Source organism: Neomonachus schauinslandi, chromosome 11 (genome assembly GCF_002201575.2).
Source record: "Neomonachus schauinslandi chromosome 11, ASM220157v2, whole genome shotgun sequence".
NCBI classification, from domain to species: Eukaryota; Metazoa; Chordata; class Mammalia; order Carnivora; family Phocidae; genus Neomonachus; species Neomonachus schauinslandi.
The window spans coordinates 101,214,044-101,231,853 of NC_058413.1; the positions used below are offsets into that span (position 1 = coordinate 101,214,044).

General features: G+C 43.4%; 2 protein-coding genes across 6 annotated transcripts in view; both read right to left on the bottom strand.

The window, feature by feature from the left end:
* Positions 1-17,810, bottom strand: part of NCAM1 (neural cell adhesion molecule 1) — a 297,885-nt gene that overhangs the window by 192,496 nt on the left and 87,579 nt on the right. The gene's annotated exons all lie outside the window — the stretch shown is intronic.
* LOC110586371 lies at positions 12,237-12,923 on the bottom strand. Of its 2 annotated transcripts, XM_021696583.2 has the most exons (2): positions 12,494-12,923; positions 12,408-12,462 (listed from the first exon to the last, which is right to left on the bottom strand). In XM_021696583.2, the coding sequence occupies exons 1-2, from the start codon at positions 12,862-12,864 to the stop codon at positions 12,423-12,425; spliced, it is 411 nt and encodes a 136-aa protein (XP_021552258.1). In that variant the 5' UTR covers positions 12,865-12,923; the 3' UTR covers positions 12,408-12,422. The 2 variants fall into 2 exon arrangements, with proteins under 2 accessions (XP_021552257.1, XP_021552258.1); XM_021696582.1 differs by having other exon boundaries at positions 12,237-12,923.

Below are 17,810 nucleotides of genomic sequence, written 5' to 3' on the forward strand. Positions count from 1 at the left end.
GCAGTACAAATATTAGTCACATATAAATGAAGTATAACCATCAAGTGAAGCTAGATATCCCCTTCTGTCCATTGATGGGCCATATATTATGCTTTCTTGACAGGACAGGACTGCACAGTACTCTGAATTTCAGGGGTACTTAGATAATATCCAAGAGCTATAAGAAGACACTGAATAGCTGAGCTACTATTTTTAGGTCCGAATTACCAAAATCTCAGATCTTCCAGCTGTAATGTCCCTAAAACAGTCATGGGGGCCAGGTGTAGAAAGGAGACCCTTTTGGCAGAATGTTTACGACACTCACAGTGAGTAAGGGGTCTTCTTCTGTAAGACTGACTTTATACAAAGGATAGAGGACTAGGACATATCAGACCTATCATACTGTGCAGCAAACCATGGGAATTTACTCTTGGCCTCATCTATAAAACTGGCTGAAATGACTGACCAATACGAATTACAGATCACCATTTCCAGAATGGTGTTTTGCAGAACTCCAGAACTCTATTTCTCCAAAATATTAATAATACCAGCAACTAACCATCTACTAATAAGGATATCCATGTGCCAGGCACAGCACCAAGTATTTTATACACAATTATTTCATTTAATTTCCATAATAACCTCCATCATTAGTATACCCACCTTTAAGGAAGTTAGAGCTTAAATACAGAACTTTCCCAAAGTTCCATAATCCAGATGACTGGGGCTCTAAAGCTGTAGATGCTAACCACCGCCGCCGCCACACTAATAAGCCTGTGTCCAAGCAAGTTTTGGTGCATGAACGCCCTTCCTAGAGGTTACTCTCTGCATTAACATTATAATGTAAGGGCTCTCTGAGGCCTCTCAGGAAAGCAAGCCTTTTAACTCTATTTAACACACATTCGCCAAGCTTATCTGACTCCAGGAGCCTTTTTTAATGGAGCCATTTGAAACATATCAGGGGGCACATGTTTTGTAGAATACAATTTGGCTTTAGATGATAACCAAAGGGATTATGAACTCACCGAGGCCAAAAGGAGAAAGGAGCTAATTGCAGTATTTGTTACAAGTGATGGAGCTAGCGAGGCATTTGTGCCACAATCTCAAATGCCAGGTGACATAACAACAGTGACAATATTCGTGAGTCAAATGAAAACTATTTTTCCATTCATGGAATTAGACACCAACGTCGTCTGATGCGATCCCATGAATCACAAAGCCAATGCAAGAAGTCAATCTACCAAAGGGACAGCAGTGGTAAAGAATGCTTAATCGGTACCATGGTTTGCAAATGTTGAAACCACAAAAGTAATTGCTTGTGATATTTTCCAGTCCTGACACACTTCCTTTCTTCCTAGGACACTCACCTCTGTGGAGGAACCCCTGAGCCCCCCATTAAATCATTTTCTTTGGAAGGCCTAGCAGGAAGAAGGCTGGAGAACAAGACTTGCCTTCGTTACAAGCACTTGGCAACTCTGCCACACTGTGCTCCACTACTTATCCAAATTCCACTTACTGACCACCTACTACATGTGAAATGCTACATGAAGCGGGAGAGACAAGGAGCTCACAGCCTGGTGGGAAGAAAGCAGCACCCAGAGACAGGGCAGCCGACTCCTTGTGCAAGAGGCTACATTCCTCTAATTCTTCCTGGAGGGAAAGACGAGCACAGGGGCCTCCCAGTCCTCATTCTCACATAAGGAGCAACCTTCCGAAATCCTGAAGGAAAAGAGAGGTCAGCACTGGGATGGCAAAGCTAATGAAAGGAGCGTGTCATTTGAAAGTCAGCCAATGAGTTCACGGTAGGCCAACCACAGAAATAGGAATTGAGACACCTGCGGTCAGGTTTTGATCCTGAGTGATCTTAGCAAAACAGTTGGCCTTTGCCCCTTTTCCTCCATTCTACATGGATGCAATGGAGATAAATTAATACAATGTGATGGGCAAAGCCTTATGTAATTAGTACAGCCAAAGAGAAAGGACAGGAAGCAAATCTAAGATCCACTACCGCAACTATTACAGAAAACAAATATATTTCTGTATATAAATAATCTTAATACCTTTATGTGGACTTTTACAAGATTGAAATTAAATCATAGAATTACTTCTTGCCTACAGAATTTTTTTTCCACTGAACTATTCCTCTTCTAAAGTTGGATGGGTTCAAAAGGATCTTTATATGACTTCCTTTTACCAAAATTCCTGTTCTGACAATTCCCAGTCAAGTAAATGCCCACCTACATCCTACACATGGAGGATACATGAAATGCGCTATGAAAAGGAAGGGACAGAGAATCAAACAACCAACCTTCTCTCATGAATCACACGGAAACGCTCATGTGTTCTGTTTATTACTCTTATCAATAGACTTTATATTTTTTAAAGCAGTTTTAGATTGGGAAAATAGTATAGAGCCCCCTATACAGAACCCTGCACAAAGGTTCCCCATTAACATCTTATGTCAGCATGGTGTACATTTGTTACGGGTAAGGAACCAATGTTAATACGTTATCATTAACTGAAGTCTGTCTTTTATTCAGATTTCCTTAGTTTCTACCTAGTGTCCTTCTTCTGTTCCAGAATCCCACCTAGGACTCACATTACACTTAGTTTTCAGTCTCCTTCAGCTCCTCAGGGCTGACAGTTTTGAGAGGACTGGTCAGGTACACTGTTGGATGCTCCCTCTACTGGAATGTGATGCTTTTCTCATGATTAGACTGGCGTCGTGGGTTTGGGGGAGGAAGACCACAGAAGGAAGGTGCCATTTTCACTGGGCATCTCAAGGCCTGGCTGAGGTGGTGTTGATCAGGTTTCTCCCCCGTCACACTTCCTTTCCTTTTCCACGCCTTTGGGAGGAAGTCACCATGTGCAGCCAACACTTGGGAGGAGGGAGGAGGTGTATACTCTCTGTCCTTCAGGGTGGAGTATCTACATGACTTACTTGGAATACCTCACGTGACATTTGTCTCTTCTCCTGCATCTGTTAATCTACTCAATCATTTACTTGCATCATCATGGTCTCGTGGATATTTACTTTGTACTTGAGGTTATAATTCGACACGACTTCATTTATTTTCTTGCTGGAATGGTTTCAGCTTTGGCCACTGGGAGTTCCTGAAGTGTCTCCTGTGTGTCTTCCTGTGACATACCCCATCAATGTGGTTCTTTTTGAGCCCTTCCTTACTTTCTGGCACAAGAGGCTCCAGCCTCATCTCCTATTCCCTGCCCCAGCCCTAGAATCAGCCATTTCTCTAAGGAGCCCTGGTTCCTTGCATGGCATAATGGTTTTAGAAACCAAGATCTGGGCCCTACGTACACTTGTTCCTAAGAGAAGTGTCATTTCTTTTATCCCCTCTTGGCTGACAGCAAAGAAATGTCTCTGTGTTTACTAACATGTGTATATAAACATACCTACAAATACTTCTATAGGCAACCATCTTTATATAGATTAAGTTAAACATCACATATCCCTTAATTCTCCAGAAAGTTTGAACACATTTTTCTATTTAAAGTACCTCACAAGAAAACTATCATTGACATCTTAAGTTTCCTGTGGCACCTAGCACAGAGTTATCAGTAAGATTTGCTATATGAAATTCAGAGCTTGAGAATGGGTTCAGATATATCTGCTACCAAATGAGGAGAGCAGTCATACCAACTACAAAGGACTACTGGAGAATTAAATAAGACAATGTATGCAAATATTTAGAACAGAATCTAGCACACTTTAAGCATTTAATAAATGGTAGACACATTTCTAGTTTATGAGAAAATATTTTCAAGAGCAAAAGACCTCATGGTATAATGTTTAGCTTAGGCTTCTTTAAGTTTGGTTGTTGTATTCATTTTTACCAACTGACTTAAAAGTAAGCATCAATTCAGATATATTCTTTTACTCCAACTAGACTCTTTGAAGATTAAGCCAGCAATGTTACTAGTCACGTGACTGATGCCCCAAGGCACTAAGTGGCTTTCCTAATGTACACTATCACAACCTCTTTCAAGGAGTGTGACTGGGTTAAAAACAGGTGTCAGTGTGAGGAAGAGAGAGCAATGAGACATGGGGTTGCGATTTCTACATCTCCCCCACTCCATCAGGATATCCACCATCCAACCCCACCACGCCATTAATAGAAGAAGGTAGTCAGGGCTCCCACAGAAAATAATTTCAGCTCTTACAGCTGATCAGAACTGTCTCAACACTTGGAAGACCTGTCCAGGTAAATCTAGTATAACATGATCAGAAATACCTTCCATCTCTTATGAGAAGCCATCTGACTATACCTGGCAAAGAAGCCACATTAATTTCTACATGGCGGCCAAATGAGATACTAGTCACACATAATGCAGAGTATATTTTCTGAGGACTGGTTTCAAGTTAATGCTGGTGCTCTGAAAGATCACTTAACTACTCACTTAAACTAAATCTGATTTTCTATTTTTTTCTACAGGATCAGAAAGGGCTCAAGTATCATGCTTGCTTAGCACACAGATCATATGAGTGGTTTGAAGTTCTACAAAGCAGGCTTCTGGTAAATAAGATGTAAGTGGTTCCTGGGAACTGGACAGAATGTGTGAATCCACCATCAAAGCCATGTGAACTATGCAGACCCACTGGATGCCTACACAGCACCATGTGAACTGGGCATCTTGTAATGATGCAGCTCTTCTCAAGAGCTCATCATAACCAATCTAGATTAGTTATTGCTGAGTGGTCTCCAGAGGAGGCAGAGCAAGGCCCTGAGATGGCTGGTGGGTATTCAAGGAGTATTCAGAACGTCAAGTTCAGACCTCATGCTCAAGATGGAGACTTCTGAACACAAGACTTGTCAGTGATTGCAGGACCTGGCTAGCCACAGGCACAGAGCAGAATCTAAATCAGAGAATCTAGAGAGCTGCCTCAGACTTAACAGCAGACAGCACCCAGCTGTGGAGTAGGACATGGCCATGAACCTTAGGTCAGGACTGTCTGCTCCCTGAAAATGCCCAGAGCAGCCCGACTGACCAGTCCTGCCCTCACACTCCACATGGCACCAGGTAAGTGAGTTCATGGTCCTCTGCATCAAATGCTTCACCTCCAGAGTAAGATCCAGGGCCCCACCTGCCTCTCCGGGGTCCCCGTGGCCTCAGCCACACTGACCTTCTTTCAGAGGCTGTAGGATTCTTCCCCACCTCTGAGCCTTTGCACGTGCTATTCCTTCTCTCTGAACTTTCCTTCCTCCCACTCTTCACAGACCTGGTTCCTTCTAAACTTCCCATTTTCCACTTAGGTGTCATCTCCTGAGAGGGGTCTCCCCTGACCTTTCTCCCAAGTAGCAACCCCCTCCCTCCCTCCTTCATTATTCTCTAGTCCAGTGCCCTGTTTGTTTTCTGTAGAACACTTAGCATGGTTTAAGGTCATTTTATTTATTTACTCGGTTTTTGGTCTGATTCTACCACTCCAGCATGAGATTCCTGAGGGCAGGAACCTGTTGGTTTTGTCTGTCACTGTGGATTCAGTGCCTAGCACATGGCAGGCATCCAGTAGAAATCGCTCATGTTGAAAACGCTATGCTCAGTGAAAGAAGCAGATACAAAACCCCACATATTGTATGACTCCACTTCTATGAAATATCCAAAACAGGCACTCTGTGGAGACAGACCGCAGGGAGGTGCTGGGGTGGGGGGAAGAACAATGGGGGGGTTGACTGCTTGATGGGCATGGTGCTTTCTTTGGTGTAATAAAACATTCTGGGGCGCCTGGGTGGCTCAGATGGTTAAGCGTCTGCCTTCGGCTCAGGTCATGATCCCAGGGTCCTGGGATCGAGTCCCACATCAGGCTTTCCGCTCAGCGGGGAGCCTGCTTCTCCCTCTGCCTCTCTCTCTCTCTGTCTCTTATGAATAAATAAATAAAAATCTTTAAAAAAAAAAAAAACATTCTGGACCCAGACAGAGGCGATGGTTGCACAACATTGTCAATGTAATCAACGTCACTAACAGGAAATGTTATTTTGTATGTATTTTACTGCAATAAAAAAAACCCCAGTGGTGTAAACAAATGCATCGATTGTTGCTTGGTGTCCCGCCGTCCTGGCAGGTGCCAGCTAGGAGGCAGGCAGCTTCCCCTCAGGCTGACGCCAGCTCGCGTACCTGCTGGATACGACTGCGACAGGCTAGGTGCTTACAGACTGAACCATCAAGATGGGCTCTCTGCTTTTATCAAGTGGAATCATCCAATGAAAACCAAATCCCCATTTGGGCTGCACATATGCACAAACACAGAGCCCTGGTTTAAGTTTCCTGATGTAAGTGGTCAGACGATGCAAGAGCAAAGCCAGTCCTTTCATTGGGTGCCTGGGTGCCTCAGTCATTAAGTGTCTGCCTTCAGCTCAGGTCATGATGCCAGGGTCCTGGGATCGAGCCCCGCATCGGGCTCCTTGCTCAGCGGGAAGCCTGCTTCTCCCTCTCCCTCTCCCCCTACTTGTGTTCCCTCTCTCGCTGTGTCTCTCTCTGTCAAATAAATAAATAAAACCTTAAAAAAAAAAAAAGCCAGTCCCTTCATGTCTGTCAATGATCAGCAGTAAGTACACACTGAATTAAATTTAAGATAAGCTGCACCAATTATTTAGAAGTAGAAAATGAACACATGACCTTTGGTGCAATTCATTTATTTCATGCATACAGAGAACAGGATATGAGTTCCATGTATGTGTCCCAGAAACAAGTCAGCCAAGCTGGCCCAGAAGGGGAATGGGAAGTAGGAAATTTCAAAGCAGAAAAAGATCTCTTCTGTTCCTTTCCTGCTTCTGTGAATGCCAGTCCCATTGCCGGCGGTCATGACCAGAGAGGCTTACCTTCACCATCTAAGACTTCCTTTGTATTTGGAGTATTTACTTCCATGGTTCACCTACTTTTGCAATTACAGGTAAAACACAGGTTGGAGGGAGGGCAAGGTATTGGAAATAAAATGCACTTAGGCTATAAGGTTATAAGGAGCCCTCTGGTGAAGTACATATGTTCCTTCTAAGATCATTCAGTCACTTACCCAGCATTTCCTTACAAATACCTTCATTTAGTTTCAACACCTGGATCAACACCATGTGAACTCTTCCACAGTTCCAAAAAAAACAGACCCACTATTGACAACAACTGAAACTGTAAGTCCAGGGAAAATACTGGGGGACACTGAGGAAATGACATGCAAAAGATATATCAACATTATCAACTCAAATATTGAAATTTACATGTAGGAATTTTAAAAATAAGATTTGCAGCTCAAAATACAAGATTCACTTTTTGGACAGGGAGCAAGGGAAGCCTTCTGAATCCCTCATAGTGTGTGCCCCACATAAAACACACAGTCTTTGTAGTACTGTGAATAATTTAAACTATTTTTATGAGTTCACAGGAGAGAGAATTTTTCTAAAGCAACTTCTAAAACTAAAATTCTTGATAAGCTGAACACAGACATAGAAATTTAAAGGAAATACACATGCTTTCTTTGAATTAGACCTTTAGGGTGAAAATGGCTGTACTGTATACAAATAAATACAAATATCCAAAGAGTATATAAGAGCATATACAAGTATAAAAGAGACATGATTCCCAACTATCCCCTGGAATCAGCCACCACGGTGTCATAAAACAGGATATCTGAACCAGAAAGAGTATGCAGCACAATCATATTAAATATGTTATCTGAAAACGTTTCTGAATTGCCAATTTTTAAGTGAAGCAACCCAAATCTACAAAACCTAGAGACAAATACTTTAAAGTCATGAAAAAAATAGTCTTAAAAATATTAAAGACTATTTTGAGAATCTCCAATTCAGTATTTAATCTTCTATAATACGCTCTTACTCATCTATTCTAACTCTAACTCTATTCTGAATCTGGTGAGGAAAGGAGGTTCTGGCTAATCATTTCTGTCTTCTGTTTCCACGAGATTATTAATAATGCATCATTCATACGCACTTACTATTATGCCAAGTGCTATATATACATTATCCCTAAAACCAAGCTTTTTCTCCATTTAATGGGAAGGAATCACTGCTGTGGCAGAGCATACTTTACAAGATGGCAGCAACAATATCTCCCATCCCCCACGCTCTTGTGCAATGTGACCTTGCCATCAAGAGGCGGAACTGTGTCAATTACACATGAGACCTTTAATTGGCCTGGCAGCTTCCACATTCTGCCTCTTGGAAAGCAGCTGCCACATTAGAAGAGATCATCAAGAGACTGCTATGCTGTGACAAGCTCAAGCCACCAGAAGGGGCCCTGGAGGATGAGTGGGCATGTAGCAAGAGACTCCAAGGACCACTGAAACATCAGATATGCAAGTGAAGACACCATCTTGGAAGTAGATCCTCTCGGTCCAGCTACCAAAACCAATGCCATGACGATCAGGCACAAACTGTCCAGCCAAATCCTTCCTGACTTCCTGACCTACATAATCATGAGCAAAATTAAAAAGGCTGTTTTTAAGCCACTGAACCTTGGGATTGTTTGTTACACAGCAATAGATAACCACAACACTTTCTCATGGACCCCTGGCCTCTGGAAGAGTCTTAGATCTGAGGAATATTTAAAGAAATCCTAGTTGAGCTAAGGTTGCCGAAGTATAAAGACAGGGCAACTGAGGCCCAGAAAATTTAAGTGGCTGTCCAGGGTAGCAGAGTTTATCAATCACATCGCCTTAGGCAACCAGAGGAAGAGGACTACAACACTGTCTTGGCTGCGCAGCCATTCTCCTACTTATGCTTTCAAGCTGCTTGACCAGAGCATAAATAATGAAGTAAATGGAGAACAAGGCTTCACGACTAGAAAAAAAGATGACCAATAATAGATATAGCGTATTTCAGTTCATCAAGGCCCTGTTTCTAATGTATCTGAACCTCTAGAAGTGAATAATGACTTTCCCCAAATTAGGGTGTCTTTATTGGCCAGGAGAGTACACTTTGCTCTCCGTGGTGTCAGGGGAAGGGCTGTGGAGGATGCCCAGACTCAGCTGGCTATGGAGGCAGCTGCAGCTGATGGAGTCAGTGTAAGAGGTGTGAAGAAGCAGAAACAGGCTGGTGACTGAACTCTGTTCTTAACAGTTCCTTCAAAGGTCGACAAAAAGCAGTTTGCACCATCTCCTCAAAAGAGCTACAGAATGAAAGACAACTCAAATCCTGAATTTAAGAGTAGCAAATTTCAAGTTGTCCCATTCAACAGTCTGGATGCACACTCCTCAATATAAAGATCCTATAAACACGGGGCTGCATGAAGAGGCCAGTGCTTTGTGGCATCACTTCTGCACAGAGGAAGAACACATTCTACCTTACTCAAAAGTCCCGCATTCCCTATGCTGTCAGTGCCCCTTCTAACACAACCCTTTCCACCAGACTCTGGAAATCCTTTTCATTGAAAACATAACCCACTGTATTTTATAAAACATTCCACATCAAGCTTTTCATTGCAATCAGGCTCTTCTCTGAGGACAATGCTTCCCCCACAGTGTCATCTAGGAAAATCCATGTGTTCTCCCACACCCTCTGCATCTTCACCATGGATATTCCATAGGCACTCAAATTCAATATGCTCCTAATTGGATTTATCCAACTTCCCCCATGCTAAACTTGTTATTTTGTATCTTTGCTTCATTTGATTGTCTGCCCATTCATGCTAGGAATATAGAAGTTATCTTTGACTTCTCTTTGCCCCTCACCTCCAACCCACAACCAGTGACAAATTACTAGATTTCCCCTCACCTATATTTTTAAAGCTTATGCTGCTTTCCATTCTACCACACCCCTAGTGTAGACATTCAACAGTGGCCTAACTGGCTCAATTCCAACCCAGTCCCCTCAAATTCAGACTCCCTGGCAGCCAGAAATCTCCCTCTGAAATACAGTTTCCTCATTGTTTAAATTCTTCAATGGCCACTCTGCCTAGAGGATGAAGCCCAAGCTCCTTAACACTGTGAACTAGATCCTCTATTATCAAATCCCATTTCTTTAGTATAGGATTACACCTCTTACTTCCTCACTCTGTGGACTGTAGCTGCATGCCTTTGCCAAAGCTTTCCCCTCCTGTCTGGGTGCTCACCACCTCTCCATCCTCTCCCAAACTTCCCTTATCATCTCCCATCACTGTTCAGATAGTCCAGGTGTCCTGGATGCTAGAAAGCCATTCCTGACCTTGCCCTTCATCTTTCACACTCACAGATTAGATTCCCTGCCCCTATTTCTGTGAGAGACCTGGATAACTTCCATCACTGTGTCTCTAGTCCCTTACACAATACTCATTACCAATGTAGTTCAAAGAAATGATGATTTACTCGTTCTTTGTTTCTTGAGCACCAAACATGAAGCCTGGCATTGTAGTAGATGCTTAAGAAATTTTCAGTGAATGGATTATTAAATTATTATATGGACTGAAGTCTCAGGGGATCAGTTTATACCAAAATATATCAGTAATCTATTGTTGTGTAACAATATTTCAACCAATGGCTCAAAACAATACACATTTGTTGTCTTACAGTTTCTCTGGGTTAGGAATCCAAGCACAGCTTGGCTGGGTCTTCTGCCCCAGGGTTTCACAAGGCAGCCATTAAGATGTTGGCCAGGGCTGTGGTCTCATCTGAGGCTTGACTGGAACAGGATCTGCTTTCAAGCTCATGTGGTTGTTGGCAGCATTCATGTTCTTGTGGACTGTTGGACCAAGGGCCTCACTGGGCTGACAGCTGGGGGTCACTCTCAGTCCTTCCATATGGGCCTTTTCAACATGGCCAGAAAGGGAGAGAGTCTCTTAGGAAGACAGACATTATCATCCTATGTAATGTAATTGTAGAAGCCATGTCCCATCCCCTTTGCTGTATTAAATTGGTTAGAAACAAGTCACAGCTCCCACCTGCACCTAAGGGGTTGGGAGGTTACACAAGGGCATGAAAACCAGGTGGTGGGAATCCCAGGGGCCATCTTGGAGTCTGTCTGCCACACAAAGATACAGTTTTGAGAGAAGTCACCAGAAAGGCTGTGTGGCTAAAACAGCCAGGAGAGGACTGAGAATAGCAAGAGTATGTTAAATATATTAAAAAGGAGTATGCTTATGTGTGAAACCTACCACACGATCTTAAATACATTTTTTTCTTTTTGTGAAAATTACTTTTAGGTTACTAGAGAGTTCTACAATTAATAAAAAAAAAATTCTGTAAAGCATAGCTCAGGGTTTGGGGGCAAATGTTAAATTTAAAACATTGACCATTTTCTACTTGTACATTACTTTAGCATCATTATTTTTGTAACTGGCTCTTTAGATCAGTGAGAATCTTCTTAAATCATTTATTTTTCATCCATTTTAAAGGGTGTTTGGGGCTCAGAATGCAGAGCTTTATTTAATATACCTCAATAATTTATAGCCAACAATACATAAGGGAAATGTCAACCTCATAAAAACTAAAATCTGAAAAGTGAGAAATGTTCAAACTTTCCTCAGAGAAAGAGAAATTTATGAAAATAAGGCAAGTCAAGGAAGTATATTAAAACATTTCAAAATATAAAGAATGTGCTTAATGCATCAGCAATTCTTTGATGTGTCCCTATGGACTATGCCACATCCATAACAGACCTGGCAGCCTGTGACTAAGTTATGACCAGGCTAGTTGTTCTTCAGCCACATCAGCACTGAATGTGGCCAGTGACACGGCAGTCACTTCAGGGCAAAGCTGTGTCTCAAGGCCTTCCTGTACTCTCCCTTCAAAGGGCTTCAATCCTTTTTATAAATGTTCTGTTTTCCTTCAGAGTGGCTCTCGGCTCTCTCTGACTCAGGGTTAATCACAACCACATGAAGAAGGCCCCAAATGCCGCTAAAGTAACATGACAAATGAGGGGGAAAGAAAAAAAAAAAAAAAGCTTTTGACTTTCCACCAAAACATAAAGCTATTAGCAATCATCTGCCAAGACGTGGGGAGCAGGTCGACCTGCCCCCCCCAAAAGCCAAAGAGGTCAAGTTCTCCACAGTGAACAGGGCCTCTCAGACCTCCCCTCCCCTTAGTTCTGTGCTAAGAGAATAAGGAGAGAATTTTCCAGCAAACTTTTAAGCCTCTATGTAATTTCTGAGTATAGCCATTATCTACAGTTACATTTTCAGGGTTTACCCAATGAAACTCAACAGTACTCTGGGGATTGCCCTGGGAAAGTATCCTTCCTCAAGGGCAGGACCAGCCTGGAGAGGGTACGACTAAAGCCTGGGTAAGGGTATACAATGCAGCAGAGGGGACTTTTTTTTTTTTTTCACGTAGGCTGCTCGTTTATTAGCACTGGTGACGCAACATAACGGTTTCCAGTGAAGATGCTGAGCTGTGTGGATCTGGCAGAGCAAAGTGAGGCTCAGATGGGGGAGTGGTGCGCTCCTCTATTTCTTCCACTCGTTCTTGTCGTAGTCCCACTTGGCTGAGAAGCCCTGAATCGGGCTGACCTTCATGTTGAGCATCCTCTTGGTCTGCTTGGCCACCCAATCCTCTTCAAAGGTGTGCGGGATGGGGCCGTACACATAGTGCTTCTCCCAAATCAGAATGAGAGCAGTGAAGCTGAGGAAGAACATGGCGGTGCCCACAACTGTCTTCCATTCATTCGTGCTCCTGTTCATTTCAGCAAAGCTTTCGTTGAACTTCATGTGGTACAACTCAACTTTTTCATCAATGGAGAGCCTGCTCCAGGGAGTCTTCTCCTCTTTCAAGGCCTTCTGGCTAGCAGAGAGGTTCTTGACGTGGGCCACATCAGGCAGGGGATAGTCATGCCGGTCGATGTAACTCGGGAGAGCACAGTCTTCACTCTTCACGATGCTTCCATGTGCTCGTACACACACTGAGGTGGAAACTGCTCGCTTGCCAATTAGGCTAAACACTCTCATAGCCAACATTCTGCCGCTGCCACCCGCCGCTGCCCGCCGCGACTGCCCTCTGTGCCCCGGCTGCCCGTGACCGGATGGAGGGGACTTTTATATGAAGCCCACAAAACCACCAGCACTGGTGCTGGACTGTTTGATGCTGAGCTCCAATTAAGTATCAGGAATTTAAAAAAGAGCACGGGACAAAGGTTTTAGGATCAGAACAATCATCACTTACTAGCAGGGTGGGTTGTTTCATTTCTCTGAGCCTCCACTTTCTCCCCGGGAAATTGCCTATTTCCTAGACTGGTAGCCTGAGGCCAGGTTCACACATCTCTGAGCATATCTGGCTGGTGAACTTAGGGGAGGGCAGTCTGTCAGATATCTATGTGTGAGAGATTAGGGGGCTTTCAGCAACCGAGCTGATCTAAATGCAGGAGAGGGCCAGGGTCAGTGAGTAGAGGCTGCACAGATCCATCCACATCCTGGACATCTGGGCTTGGGCCTGCGCCCAGGGAAGAGAAGGCCATCATGGAAAAAGCAAAGGAGCTTTTTCGTTGGAGGGCTCTGGGCACGACATGGGGGTGTAAGAAAGCTGCTCTGGTATCTCCAAAGTATGACAAGGAACCTGAGAAAGGAGCAAACATCCCCCTTGTGTGGAACAATATGGCCTTATTGTAATATAGGCTCCAAGGAACACAGAATATTTGGTACCCGGGGGAGGCATTCAGCCAAACTCGGCACATAGTAATTGAGCGCCAATCTTCTGTCACATATACAGAGACCGCACCTGAGGCAGAAGGCACCAGAGGCCAAGACAGAGGCGCAGAGTTGGACTCAAAGCAAGTGCAGGTGGGGCGACAGGAGAGGAGATAACCCCCCAGGGACCCTCAAGTACTTGAGCGGAATTCCACTATGAGTAAGAGCAAAGAGCATACGGGTGGGGACGAGAGTCACTAAGACCACTACTGTGAGTATGACCCTCACTGCTATAATGCAAGCAGGCAGGCTAGGGAGAACTGGGTTAAAAGTTTGAAAAATGTTTTATAAACCCAGATCGCACAAAATTCTCTTTAAAGCAAACCAGGAGAAAGGGAAGATATTCCTTCAATGACTATGCAGCAAGAAACTGCTTCTATCATCAGACCAAGCTAAAACATGCTCATTAAATTTCCCTTTGGTGACAGGTTGTGGTTCTTTCCCGCTTATCTACTCAGGGCTTCCTCATTCACCCAGGACCCATGCAAACCCTGCCTCTCTCGGGTAGGGAAGGGGGCTGCGCAAGGCATCTGTTCAGATTAGGCACGAGATGGAAAATCAAGTCACATTTCATAAAAACCAACTCCTGAGAAATAGCAAATCTGCTCCCCGCAGCTCACGCGTTCTTTAAACTCCATTTTAATGATCAGGGTTGCAAAGGAAAAGTCCTTGTCTTCATTACCTTCAAAACCTGAAGTTCAGGTTTTCTTCCATCTGAAATTGCTTTATTGACTTGACTTGCAGCAATTCCCTTAGGTAGGTATCACCCGCAGATGCAATTCAGCTAAGGATTGGATTCGATTACTGCCAGGTAAACAACTTACTACCCACACAGACTCTGTCCCAAATAAAATCCCCACGTTATTGAATTGAATACTTCTCTATGAAGGGACGCTGAAAAGACCCTCTCGCCAGAAAGTGCACCTGGATGCCATGTTGAAAGTTGCCTGGTTCATGGAGCTGCATGGACATTGCACCTGGAAAGCCTGTGAAGTGTAGGGTAGCAGGCAAGCTTGGCCCTTGACGCTACATCACAATTACCTTGCAGGAGGACAATCGTGCTACACACCACTATGTAACGTGCCTCAAGACTATTTATACCTCCAGACCTCGCTATTCCATTTGTAGGAATTTGTACTGAGAATGCAGTGACTGTAGGAAAGTTCGATGGTGTTCACTGCAATGTTGGCGATGGGGTGATAAAACAGAAGTAAACCAGTGTTCAGCGATAGCAACTGCTTAAATAAACTGGCCAAATATTCTACAAGTACGTTCAGACATTGACAAAAATACAACAGAGAGTATATACTAACAAGGAGGAATGGCTCCTCTGTAATGAGCAAAGCAAACAATGAAATAGTTTGTGCCATCATAGAAAAACTTTAGGTTAGGGGCGCCTGGGTGGCTCAGTTGTTGAGCGTCTGCTTTCGGCTCAGGTCATGATCCCAGGGTCCTGGGATTGAGTCCTGCATCGGGCTCCTTGCTCAGCAGGGAGCCTGCTTCTCCCTCTGCCTGCCATTCTCCCTGCTTGTGCTCTCTCTCTCTGACAAATAAATAAATAAAATCTTTAAAAAAACAAAAAACTTTAGGTTATAAAACATACGCATTTGTACACAGAAAAAAGACCCAAAGGATAGATAACAAAATGTTAATAGTATTTATTTTTAGGTGGTTGTTTAATGGGTAATTTCCATTCTCCTCTTTTTTTTTTTTTTAAGTAGGCTCCATGCCCAGAGTGGAGCCCAACATGGGACATGAACTCACGACCCTGAGATCAAGACCTGAGTGGAGATCAAGAGTCAGACGCCCAAAAGACTGAGCAACCCAGGGGCCCCTCCATTCTCCTCTTCTGATGTCTGAGTTGGTAAATTTTCAACAATAAGCACAAATTACTTTTTTAATGTTAAAAATGAAGTATTTGGTTAAAGTCAGGATTAGAAAAGAAGTGGAGGTAATAATCTCGCCCACTGTTTCACGATACATACAGTGAGGCTGTGTAGCTCAGGAAGCTGTCCTGGGGAAAAGGGAATTCTACCACCAATAAGGGAGAAGATTTTCCTAAATCGCTATTCACATGAACAGTATCTCTAAATTAAATTTGTAATTTAATGAATTACAAACTTATCAAAATCATCTCTAAGTTATTATGAAATGAGAGCCCCTCCAGAGGTGTAGTTCTTCAGGTTTTCTGGGTCACTTAAATGACTCTAGAAATATCTGATGAATGCCATCCATGCAATTCCTGGAAAAATGCACCTGAGCTCTAATAAACAGAAATCATGCCTGTTGGTTTAGGGAATCACAGGGACCCAAAATCGGTCTGTGAGTCCCTCACAATAGCGTGCTTTACGCTGTGCATTGTGACATGAAAACATGACATGACACAGAAAATGAGGGAACAAAGAAGAATAAAATAACATGAAATATATCTCACATATATGATAGGTAATATTTTGTGAAATTTTTGTCTTGTGAAATTATTTGTAATATCTGGATAAATATAAAGAATATTTAATGATATAAATCACTTGTGTGTGTGTGTGTTTTATTGATCGTGATATAAAATATATTTATCACCACGGGTTGGGGTTAAACAGCATGAAAGTGACTACCCTAGGAGCCCATTACTCCAGGTTAAAAAAATATCCTGCACTAGAAGGGAAAACAGCATCAGGGTGATTTAACCAAGCGTCTAACCATACTTTTCAGAGCAAAGAGGGGAAAGAGTGGAGTTTCTTAAACCTCTTATTAAAAATGATCTATTACTATTTAGAAAAAATAGGAGCTAAAAATTTGGGTCAGGACCTGAGCAAGTAGCTTTGGATTCTGATCTGGTCCACATCCCATGAACACATAAATGCTTTGTTTAAATTATGATTTATTTACTACATTCACCTCTTTACTACTTTGATTCTGCGAAAGCAAATCACATCCAGCTTCAGGGAAGCTCCTTTTTTCTCTCAGGCATTCATTCATTCTCTGTCTCATTCATTCCCCACCGCCCCAATCCGCCCCACAGTTCCCTCAGAACAAAGCAATGGCTAGAAATGGAAAAATTCCACAGACTTGATTGAATCTGAGACACCCACACCAGCCACAAGGAGACAGATGTCTGCTTCGGACTATCTCCAGCTCATGTCAAATGCCTGAATCACATGGATCTTCCAGCAGAATGGTAATTTTGACACCTGTTTTGGCAGAGCCAGTGAATGGCCCTGTCAATGCCCCTTGCCAACAGGACAGACACATAGCTCTTTAGTTTTATGTTAAGTGATCGTAACTCTCTTAGTTCTGGCTCAGGGTAGTGCAGAGAAAGGCAGAAACTGGTGCCAGGTGGGGGGCCCTCAGTTAGATCCCTGCTCTTTTCCATGCTGTCTTGAATTCAGAGCTTCAGCACCCAGGCCACCACCATCTGTGGCAGGACAGCCCATGGAAACAAAAGCTGAGGCCAAGTTCACCTTCAGCGCTTTCAGCCCTCCCGTTCCCATCTCTGGGAGGCCTCCAAAGGGTATCTGGGAGAGGGAACATCATCCTGCATGAAATAAGTAGAACTCGGGGCATCACAAAGAGACACAGATAATTATTACTAACTCGTCACGTGTAAGGAGCGCTCTGCAAGGTACCTGAAGGCACATTACTTAGGCTACCATCTGGCCCTGGCCTGGGAGTTTCAAAGGCATTTCCAAATAAAGGAAAGGAATTTTCAGGGAAGAAATTATCTAATGTCAGTAAGGATCAGGCCCCAAATGAATCACATTTTGAGGTGACGGTCAGGGAGCTGATCCTGCGATCTTTTGTTTTTTAATTGAGGTAAAATTCATATAATGCAAAATTAACCATTTTTTTTAAAGATTTTTATTTATTTATTTGAGAGAGAGAGAATGAAAGAGAGCACATGAGAGGGGGGAGGGTCAGAGGGAGAAGCAGACTCCCTGCCGAGCAGGGAGCCCGAGGCGGGACTCGATCCAGGGACTCCAGGATCGTGACCTGAGCTGAAGGCAGTCGCTTAACCAGCTGAGCCACCCAGGCACCCGCAAAATTAACCATTTTAAAGTGTACAACTCAGTGGCATCGAGTACAACATTCTGCAACCAACCACCAGCTCTATCAAGTTCCAAAACATCTGCATCACCCCAAAAGTAAACCCCAGTTACTCCCTATATCACAAGACCAAAAACAGATCTGAGGCTGTGAGGTCTGCCCTCCAAGGGTCTAAGCTG